Source organism: Apium graveolens, chromosome 5 (assembly GCF_009905375.1).
Source record: "Apium graveolens cultivar Ventura chromosome 5, ASM990537v1, whole genome shotgun sequence".
Classification (NCBI taxonomy): domain Eukaryota; kingdom Viridiplantae; phylum Streptophyta; class Magnoliopsida; order Apiales; family Apiaceae; genus Apium; species Apium graveolens.
The window spans coordinates 34,583,231-34,594,858 of record NC_133651.1 but is presented as its reverse complement, the minus strand read 5'-3'; the positions used below and the strand labels follow the sequence as shown (position 1 = coordinate 34,594,858).

General features: G+C 33.3%; 2 protein-coding genes across 2 annotated transcripts; both read right to left on the bottom strand.

Annotated features, from left to right (window-relative positions):
- Positions 1–5,915: 5,915 nt before the first annotated feature.
- Positions 5,916–7,004, bottom strand: LOC141659971 (uncharacterized). Its single transcript, XM_074466921.1, has one exon. It carries the CDS (start codon positions 7,002–7,004, stop codon positions 5,916–5,918), a length of 1,089 nt encoding a protein of 362 aa, XP_074323022.1.
- A 63-nt stretch (positions 7,005–7,067) lies between these two features.
- LOC141659970 (uncharacterized) lies at positions 7,068–10,632 on the bottom strand. The gene is made up of 8 exons (XM_074466920.1): positions 10,409–10,632; positions 9,675–10,354; positions 9,138–9,587; positions 8,787–9,024; positions 8,134–8,685; positions 7,658–7,989; positions 7,292–7,555; positions 7,068–7,246 (listed from the first exon to the last, which is right to left on the bottom strand). The coding sequence occupies exons 1-8, from the start codon at positions 10,630–10,632 to the stop codon at positions 7,068–7,070; spliced, it is 2,919 nt and encodes a 972-aa protein (XP_074323021.1).
- Between the last annotated feature and the right edge of the window lie 996 nt (positions 10,633–11,628).

Below are 11,628 nucleotides of genomic sequence, written 5' to 3'. Positions count from 1 at the left end.
TCCTTAACTTTTATTCGGCTAGATTTGGTATAGTAGGCCATCAGAAACTTTCCGAACATTTGAAAGCTATCAAGATCGTGTATTAAGAAGCCAAACAATATAGACATAATGTTAGTATTGACGGTGATAATGTTAAAGTTTGGCATGATGAACTGAAGAGAGTATTTTGGGAAATGAAGAAAATTAGAATTTTAACTGACTGTGATAAGGTCTATAAATAAGGAAACATTCTACAACTATTATATATGTAATTGATAGCACACTTGGAGCTGAGCAAGTTTGTGAGAAAATAAGATTCTTTCTGTATTCCAAATACTGGAGTTAACTGAATTGAATGTGAATAAAACCTTTTCATTTCCTACTTTGATTTGTAATTGTTTAAAAATATGTAAATTTAGAAAAATGTAAAGTAACAATGGGGGTTTCTTAATTTATTGGAAAGGAATACTACATCATTATGACTTGTAGTAATAAAAATAATTTCCAATATATATTTGCCTTGTGGAAATCAACATAATCCTTACTCGAATTGATAAACGTGTAAGTAAGAAAGATACAACTTTATAGATGTGGGTCAAATTTAGTGATGGACAATGCATGTTACATCAAATCATTATCTTTTACAAAAAAACATTTTTCACAATTACAATAAATATTTGTATTCATATATATAACTAAACTGTACAAATTTGTTACATATTCACATTACATACTTAACAGGAACAATCACAAACTATTGAACATGCTTAGAAATTCACAACCTGCCCATCTTGAACAGGTTCAGGGTCATTAATCTCAACATCCCGAAATCGTGCTTGTGGAGGGCCAAGACCTAAATCCATATTAAGAAATTCTTGAATGTTGTCAACAGGCCGGTCCAATGTCTGCAAATCGTGCAGATTTTGTCTACCAATTGATGCCAGACGTCTTGCAACAGAGTTCCTCTGCGGATGTACTAAATTAATTTCATAACGAATGTTAAGATCATTAAGACGTGAAAGGATACATCTGAATGTACTCCTAGTATATGGTGTTATTCCATCCTCTCTATAATACTTGCATTCACGGTAAGCCTGGATATTATCAGTCTCAATGATAACACGTTCGTACTGGTCTTAAAATGCTCTAAGCATTCCTATCAAAACAGCCCATAAGGCACTATTAAGATTAGTTAAGTCCGGAATGGTGCCATATGTTAATCGAATAAGAAGGCCATTTGAATCTCTCACAACAACGCCAATGCCATTTCTATTTTGACCTTCAGGAGCATTCTGAATAAACTCACTGTGAACATTTATCTTCATCCAACCTTGAGCAGGGAATTGCCATACACGTTCAACATGTTCCATGATTTACGTGTTTCTTTGGGTTCAATCAAATGTTGACAGACTAACTAATCTCAAATGTAATGACACACTTCTATAAATACAAAATACAATGGAAAGATGTGACTATTGGGGAATGGCTACCAATTTGTGACTTGAAAAAAATTAACTTAAAATAGTTATACTTATACTATAATACTTAATTGAATCAGTTATAACTAAAAACTGCTTACTAAACTTTGGTGTCCCCATTAGAATTATATTAAATATCAATAACGCAATTTGACAATAGTACGAAATAAACGACAAAAACAACCAAAACACATTCTTCATTGATTCAAATAGGAAAAACAAACTTTCAACATTAACAAACCAAGTTTAGAGTTCAATGTGATAAGGAAATTTAATAATTAAAAACTGAGGAAATTGGATTGCCAACACAAATGCTGCAATTGTTGTATAATGTCAAGGTCATTTATACTAAGTAGTTAAAGAGAACTTACTCATGAAAGTTGTAACTTTTGTGCTCGTTATTATTGCAATTACTGGAGACTGGAGTTCCTTAGTATAAATGTTATTGGCCAACACAGCAAGATCTCCCCAAACACTTACTTTATGTTGATTACTATATTGAAAAAATAACATATATTTCAGGATATACAACTACCACATTAGAGACGGACTCAGAAAATAATTATAATTACAGGATAAATATTAATACATTCGACAAACCTGGAATCACAAATCTTGAATTTGACAATGTCTCGCATGCCAAATTTTGTGTCAAGTTTCGTTAGAGGTTCAAAATCCTCAATAACTCCAATTACATCTAAATTAAACAGAGCAATATATTTAATTTGGTGAAAGATAAAATGCAGTGAAATATTAAGGTACGCATTTAAAAAAACTAATAATCTGAACCAAAAGAGTATTATATTAAGGTCACCTATAGCAAATTCAGGCTGTTGTTGTGGCTGATATTTGCTGGCCTCAGCAAAAAGATCACCTAAATTTAGAAATTCGAATTTGTAGGCAGGAATCATGCCATCGTCTTCAACAACGGTGACCGTAGTATATTGTGAAAATCTGATGCAGATATCAGTTTGTACAGGCTTCAGATTACCGACAGCATCTTTCACAGAAAATTGGTCAAAAACATAAACGCCTCCTTCAATCACCGGAGTTTTGAATACATTCCAAATATTGGGATAAGCAAATGCATGGACATGATTATTCTAAAACAAAAGAGGATGTTGCATTTGGTATACAAAAGAAGGTAGGATTTTACGTAATACCATAATAAAATTTTACAACATAAGACTTACATCATCATCAAGCAGAATGACATTATATCTTTTGACTGATCCATTCTCAGAGCTAACGCTGGTCCACATCCTAGTTACTCTAGCCTTAATCTTCCAATTGGTAGTCGATTGATCAAGGTCTTCAATAAGATTGAATACTACAGACTCCATTGAAGCTTTTGTTCAAGTCAATTAAACAAATTGTCAAGCATTAACAATTGAGGAATTAAAAACTTCAAAATATTAACAAAAAATGACAGCATGCACGATGAAGAAATAATGATAACATATTAGATCAGTTCGTACCAATCAATGATGTTTTTAGAGAGAACAAATGGAGAGGAAATCTAAAGTTTTATTTTTAGTGTCAGAGTATGTTTGATTTTTATCTTAAGACATTAAATTTAAATGCATTTGCAAATGATATATGCAACTTGATAGGTTATGATACTCTATTTTATCTCAATGATATATTCAAACTGGTAAATTGATGCTAATTGATACTCTATTTTAACTGTATGATAAATACTGCCAACAATATGGTCTTAATTGATTCTCTAATTATTCATCAATTATCTTATTCAATCTGGTAAGTTGATGATAATTGATACTTTTTTTAAAATATGTAAGATGAAGACCGACAACAATATAATCCTCAATGATTAGGTTATTAATCATCAATTATCTTCCTATCTATTCAATATAATTCTTGAATATATAAGTACAATTTAGATGTAACGGAATATTATATTTTAAATTTTGAGTTAATTAATTAATTAAGGTTAATCAATTAAATTAATCCAATCATCACAATCAAAGTGTTATTGATCCCATTTTTTTATTTACTTGTATATTTTTTTCATAACTCTGTCTGTTTCTCTAATTCATTTAAAAATATGCATAAGATATGAAAATGGTACGAATATTTATAACAAAATCTGTTTATTTTTTTCGAAATGGATTATATATAATATCTTTTTTCAGAACTTTAGAATATACATATTTAATTAATGTATTTATTTAAACTGTTGAGTTGAGATAATGTGATCAAAATTGTTCCAACATTTAATAAAGACAAATACTGAGAGAATTATGATTTACACAGAAATTATAAAATAATCCATAGCGTGGTAAATGAGTTTAATAAAACAAATACGACAATACGGTTGAATCAAGAAGTTTAATAGAAATGCAGTAAAAATAAAGTTTCTTCAAGCTTCATTGACGGGAATGGTTCTGCAGCGTCATATTTGGATTTGTCAAATGTCCATCAACCTATATTGCAAAGTATGTAAAACTTATAAGCGTTTATATTAAAAAAATGATGTAAAATTCAAAAATATATAATTTATATTTAGTTACCTCTGCCTCAAATATAAGACATCAGGATAATCAAGATTGACAAAAACCTTTGTTGACGGAATATTGCCGATCTGCGCTCTTCCTGTTTTTAAGAGCGAAAAATATATATTATTTAAGAGCTAGAAGAAATTGTATAACCTATGAGAACGCTTACAATTTTAAAGGTTTTTAATATAAAAAATAAGACATTAACCTCGATACATAAAGACTCTAACAGATGCCAGAATCACAATTTTGGGTTCAGTTTCAGTAACTTGGTACAATGATTCAAAATTTGTTGGCAAAGAACCGCTAAAACACACTTGGATGGCCCTCCTAACACGAATATAATAAAACGTCAAACACTTATGGATGTTCAATAGTGTTAATACGTAAAATAAGAAAACTGGAGGATGGCGTAGTATTTTTATAATTGTCAAAAAAATTATTGAAGAGTCTTACACGCCATCTGAAATTCTGAAGCGTAACACTTCCTTTTCACCAAATCTTGTCATAATAGATTGTACTGGTTGCAGGAGTTCAACAATTCCAATAACATCTACAACAATAAACTTAAAGTTAAACACAACAAATTGTAAGCGATTTGTTCTAAAATTTTATAAGCAATACCAGTGGAATAAATAGGAAGCCTATCGAGAGCAGAACAATGAGGAGAATTATATAGGAGCGTCACAAAAACTAAATCAAATTTATGGCGCGGTATATTCAAAATTTCCTCAGGTTCCAACACCACCACAGTGATGGGAAGAAACATGATGTGATTTGCAGAACGTACAGGCCTCAGAAATCCAGCAGCTGGAAGAACCTGAACATTTCTGATACGTAACAATCTGCCAGGATGAATGCTAAACTAAAACAAATTTCAAAGAGCTGGTGGAATAATTGCAAGTATGTGATTATTCTGCAAAAAAGAAAATCTTAGGATAGAGGCTGGAAAACACAATCATAGATGTGGTATAAGTCATATAGTAATTCAATCAAACCTCACAGTCCAATAGAATAAGATTGTGCCTGACTAAGACAGTTGATACCCACATTCTTGTCACACGGACCTTCAAAGTCCAAGCAGTATTATTACCATCCAGATTGGATAAATGATGATGGTCCTGCATATCTGAGTAATGAAAAACTTAATAGATGTTATCAAAAAAAGGAGTATATTAAATGTTCATTTCAACAAATAGGTAATGAATTGTAATTATACTTGGATGTTCTGCCATATGAACTCTGAAATTAGTTTGTGAGTTGGATATATAGCAAAAACAATCCGAATGTGTGGAGCGTTTAAGACAATCGGCTGTATTTTTAATAAAGATATACACTATCTTTATAGTTAAGGTGATAGGCTGATAATTAGTCCATAAAAATCTCAATCAATAGATATCTATTAGAGTTGTCTGATGATCCCTAACAGCTTACACTAATATTAGCAAGGAAAAAAAATGTGTTAAAATAGAAGATAAATTAGTAACATAAATATGATATTAAACAAATATTTAAATATGAGTTAGTTATCTGATACACATTGTTAGTATCCCATAATCTTCTCTGATTACCATAATGTCTCCTTATCAATATAAAACATATCACATATAATTATATTGAGAATTTGATATGCATAAAAAAACTATTCCAGAATCTTCCTTTTACTTAGTAGTTATATGAGAATGAATAACCAATATGACCTGATGTAATTCTAATTTAATAACAAAAAAAATTCTCGTACTAAAAATTATAATAAAATGATGAATAACTTAGTCAGGATTGTAAATGTGCAATACAAATAACTACTATGATACATTATCATCATTTATGCTCGGTAGGTTGTAAAATACTTCTTCATAGACTACATTTGATGTAATATTTGTGGTAGTACCATCTTCATGGTCAAACAATTACAATAAGTTAGTTAAATTAAATATTATCACAATTTAGGAAGGTTGTAGAAAACTTCTTCAAACACAACATTTGATGTTATATTTGTGCTTTTCCCATTATCGTCATCAATAAGAATATGTAGTCCTTCTGGAGATGTAACACGGGATATTGCAACATATAACTGACCATGAGAGAATACGGGCTGAGGAAGATACAATCCAACTGTGTCCAATGATTGACCTTGGCTCTTGTTCACAGTCATGGCAAAACATAGTTGGAGAGGAAATTGTGTTCTTTTAAATTCAAATGGCCAATTTGTGTCTGTTGGGACCATATCGATTCTTGGAATTAGATGTTTCGTACCAACTTGAGATCCACAGAGAATTTGACATTCTATACTGTTTTTTTTGCAGCCAGTAACTATCATCCTTGTACCATTGCATAGACCCATAATCTGATTTAAATTCCTCATCAACATAACAACGGCTCCAACCTTTACTTTCAATTCATGTTTAGGCATACATGGCATATTTATGGAGTTCAGATACTCAACTGGAAATGACGAATCAAAGTCATTCTCGTCAACACCCCTGTCTTCTATTGAATCTTGGCTGAGATAAGTATGCATATTACCCGGAACTCTTTCAAGAATCTGTGCATTGATGTCATCAACTACAACGTTTGTTGGATTCAAAATAGATCTCGATCTCAGATACTCCTGTGAATCCAAGTTATTCTGAAAATCTGGATATATAATGTCAATTAGGGTTTTAATGGGACTTTTCAAGGGACTCTTGACAACATATTCATCAGGAACTACAAACTCAGTTTCAACATCTGCACGATGAGTATCAATGCATTCAACTTTTCCGTCTCCAATCTCAAGTTGCCATTTACTAGAGTCAGCTATTAATTTATTTCTAGCTTCAGAATTACCTGAATGTAATCTCATGTTCTGACTGAGAAGAAAGACCTTGCAAGATTTCCAAAGCCGGGATTTGTTAAATGATGCATTCACTATTTCAGCACTTCCAGCCTTAGGCAGAACAGGTAATATTTGTCGAAAATCGCCTCCAAAAACAATTGTAATACCACCAAAATGTCTTCTTCCTCGTTCTACATCAACGGCAACCATTATGTCTCGCAAGCTTTTGTCCACGGATTCAATTGCATAGCGATGCTGTATTGGAGCTTCATCCTATATTATAAGACTTGTGTGCTGCATCAACTCTGCAATATCTGTACCATGTTTTATTCCAGCAATAGAACTCTGATCTAATTTAAGCGGTATCTTATACCTAGAATGAGTTGTTCGGCCACCAGGAAGAAGTGTAGCAGCAATTCCTGAGTCTGCAACAGGAAGAACAATCTTTCCTTCTGATCAAAAACGTGAACAAAGAGTTTGTCAAAAAAACGTTTTACCGCATCCACCGCTCCCGTAAACAAAAAACATTCCACCTTTATTTTTGTTTACATTATCAACAACTGCATTATATACATCTAGTTGCCTTGAGTTCAAATTTTTATGAGCTTTGTCATGATTAAGTCTCAATTCTTCTTTATTGTAGCTAGTTTCCTCAACAATAAGACGATTGACAAAAGTGTGGAAAAATTGTTCGTCAGGAAATGGCATCATATGAAAATCTCTTAAGGACTTACCAACATCATTTAACAACTTTTCAATCTCTGTACAAAAAAAAATGGTAAATGTTCTAACATCTAAATAAAAATAATAAAAAAATACTACAAAGTAACAAACGTAAAATGTATTTAATACTGATCACACACCTGCTAAAGCATAGTTCTGGATTTCATACTCGGACAGTGTTAAATGAATGTAATCTGAAATCTTACGCCTAATATAAAGAACATCGTTTGACAATGTTGGCCAGTGTTTTTCCCATAGCGCAAGCGGATCAGACACTGAACAATATGCCAGTATGTTAACAAACATAGCCCGAATTTGGATTGGCATAGCTGAGAATACATTTTCTTCCAAAGCATCATGCCATTGCTTGTCATTATTCAACAGACCAAGAGCACCAGATGCTTCCTTAAATGTATCATATGTAGTTCCATCAATAGTGCGCAACTGAGAGAAAGATAAAGCACCTTTACATCTAAGTAACAACATTCGAAGATACAATAATTCACCAGTTGTTGCATGAACCTCTGCTAACCTCCCAACCACATCACCTCTTTATCTAAGCTTCCATTTAGCAGTTTTCTTTATCCATGTAAACTGGGTGGGAAAGTCATAATACGTTAAATTTCGAGCTTGTGGAAATTCACTGTTAGCTACAAACCAAGCCTCTAGTTTACTTTTTTTGGAAGTCGCGTTTTTGCACACATTCTCCAAATCTGCAGAACTCTGAAAATTCAAGTACTTTTGACCGAGTAAATGTATTGGTAAGCGTTCAACACCTGGGGAACGATGGTGAATGTCGAACCCAAAAATCCTCCAAGATGCCTCAGATGCACAAACATATCTACCATCAAGAAAATTCTTGACCTCATCCAAATTCTTCACGGATCTTGTAGTTTGTTCACTCCCTGATTTGTTACTTTTCTTCTTCAACAACATTGTAGCAGTGTTATGACCCTTTAAACAATACTTGAAGAGATATTTCAACAATCTTGAACTGTTGCAAATTTCCAGATTTATATGACACTGAAACCGCAACAAAAGATCTCGATTGTATGGAACTACATATTGATTGTCAAGGTTGATCCCTTTTTTGTTGATAACTCTACTAGTGTTACGCCTCCGATAAACAGGAAAACCACAATCGTCAAAATAGGTATTACCATTAAACCTGCAAAACAAAACATTACATGCGTCGAGATTAATAATAAAATAGACTTATTACAGAACATATGTGTCATTCTATTTATTCAGACCTCTTTGGAAAATGACGCATGCATTTTCCTATTAACCATACATGGAGATGTGTATATGTCTTTACTATAGGGTCCATGCATCATGTAGTTTTTAACAGCTTCATATGCTATTGGATCATAATTCTTATCTGGTATTTCAGCAGAAACCAACTGGTCAACCTTTTCAATAGAATTAGGTCTGCTTTCAGGGCTCAGCCAGATTAGCATATGCACGTGTGGCAAACCACGCTTCTGGAATTCAATTACATGCATAACTGTGCAAAATATAAGTAAAGAAAATATTAAATCTATGCATGTGTGTAGATATGATTAAAAAAATTAAATGTAAAATTGTCGGTGTCCAGAAAAATAAATTTACCTCATATACACTTTCCAAAGTAGTTCATCTTTTTAATCAAATCTAATAGCTGATCAAGCTTCAGTTTAAACACGCGAGAAACAATATCCGGTGCATCAACAGGATCAACATTGGGCAACAATTTAAGCATTTCTTGTATCTCTGGCCACTTTGAGTTGCAAGTCATGGTGAGAAATAAGGATGGATGACCAATTGCATGACATATCGCCAAGGAATCCTTAAAGTATTGAGACATGTATCGTTGGGATCCAGTGAATGAAGCGGGCAGTATAACAGCTTTTCCAACATGCATTGGATCATGGTCTCCTATACGGAGAGCATCACGCATAGAATTATACAAATCAACACGGATGGTAGTTTGATGCGTTGAAACCCAGTCTAATCTATATTGTTCAATGGCAGCAAACTGATCCACAACATATTGTTGCCACAAACGTCCTGCAAGGTGTGGCGTTAAACCTAAAATTAATGAGATGATGGTGAGAATATGCACATAGCCATTACGCATTTGATATTCTAATCACATTGTTTACTTTTAATAAATACCTTCAGAAGTGCGTATCATAATCTTGTAACAATAATATTCTCTTAGTGAAACATGTCGCCTTTGTGTTGAGTCAGGATCAAGGTCTTCATCATCTAAATTCTCTATTTCAGAGTATTTATTTCTTATCAGAGGTATACGTTTATGATAACCCTTGGTTCCCCAAGGAAACAGTAGTGGATATTGCAACTGCATGAAATGTGGATCTGTTTCATATATCCTCTTCAATCCTTCTTGTTTGGAATTCAAAATCGTGTCTCTAAAACCACCGGTATCTGTATCATCACTAACAATGAAAGCAGCAACTTCATCAGATGTAGTAATATGGTTTGGTCTACCGCTAGAAGATTGAGATGATATGAGGACTAACTTAAACTCACCCAGCTCTTCATTTTCAAACCGATTCCGAGCCATGCGAAAAGCTTTGACTAACTCATTGTTCTTGTCTAACATACCTAAAAGTTCCTCGACAATATCTGGATCAACATTGTCAGAAGCACCTCTCATTGCATTGATTCTATTCTCAACCTCATTCTGCGTGTCGTATATGTAGAGCTGGCAGAATTTGGGTGAAGGTCCATCTAACGGTACTAAACTCCCAACCAAATGATAGTTTTGACCTTGTAAGCGAAAACAATAAGGAGAGCTACCTCTGTTTATTGAGTTATCAATCTTACCACCGCTGGAAGTGAATTGGAACATGCAGTTGTACACTCTTATGTACTATTTAAAATGCCTCGATTTCTCACCACCAAGTAACAAAGAAGCTAGTGGTTCTGGTGGCGGCCTTTCTTTTGGCAAATGTATCTGACCATTACGACAACACATAGAAAATGTGGGCTCTTTACGCGGACATGATTTATTATTACGCTCTTCGTTCCACATAGTAGCACCACATTTATTGCACAACTTTGACTGAGGACCAAGATCCATATATCCACGCCACAAATTCTGATTCATTATTACCTCTTCCATGTCATCATGATACATATCATCAATTCCAACATGTAATAACCCCAAAATTTTGAATTTTTTTGTAACCCTTATGAATAGTGTTTTTGCTGATTATGCTGAATGAGAAAACTTTTCATGTCACACTATGTAGGGGTTCTTTTATTGATCTTCTGAGATCTTATTAGTACTTTATATGGGATATAAGTGTATGTAAAGATCGTCAGAATCCAAATCCGAACACTTTGATTTTTCCCGGAAATCCACTAGATACGGAAAGAATTGAGTATAAGGTAACAGGATAAAAAGGATTTAAAATAAAGGATTATAAGAGAGGATCATAAAAGGATTATAATGTATTGAGAAAGGTTAAGGAAACCCAGGTAATAAGATCCCGGGTATGATCCCTCAAACGAGAAACAAGAACGAAAGTTAAGCGAACCGTATAACAGATCAGCGGTCATTAGGCAAACAATTAGGAAGTTAATCAAGGAGGTTAGGGATGATAAGGTCATCCAACCAATAAGAAGAGGGCAAGTAAGGGATGATGATATCACAAGGTGACATAAGCATGACATAGGGGGGAAGGAGGTGTGGATGAATGATAACCACACAAAGTTCAAGGTTAATAAGGTAATTAACCAAAACACAAAGATCATTTCATTTTCTTCATCTTGCTCTCGGCTTTTCTTCTTTTCCAAAGGAAGAAAAATCAAAATCCTAGTTCCAAGCATTGTTAAATCACAAGGTAATTATCTAGTACTCCTTATGCATAGATATAGATATCCTATAAGTTTAAGCCTCCAAATCATTCACAATCTTCTCCAAGAAATCAATGAAGAAGATAATGAATAGTGATTTCAAGATTTTTAACTTGATTTTTCTTGTTTTTCCTTTAAGATCCAAGCATCCCTAAGACATCTCAAGGCTTCTTAAGGCTTCCTAGCTACTCACATCACTTCAAGGAAGGTATAACATCTCCAAACCCTAGCTTTACTTTGTATA

Bases quoted from the DNA above. Each gene is read 5' to 3' on its own strand.
- LOC141659971 (XM_074466921.1), bottom strand. From the start codon at position 7,004: ATGGTTGCCGTTGATGTAGAACGAGGAAGAAGACATTTTGGTGGTATT.
- LOC141659970 (XM_074466920.1), bottom strand. From the start codon at position 10,632: ATGAATCAGAATTTGTGGCGTGGATATATGGATCTTGGTCCTCAGTCA. The intron at 10,355-10,408 runs GCATTTTAAATA...ATTCACTTCCAG, and splicing joins CTTGGTGGTGAGAAATCGAG to CGGTGGTAAGATTGATAACT. The intron at 7,247-7,291 runs GTAAAACGTTTT...GTTTTTGATCAG, and splicing joins TTACGGGAGCGGTGGATGCG to AAGGAAAGATTGTTCTTCCT.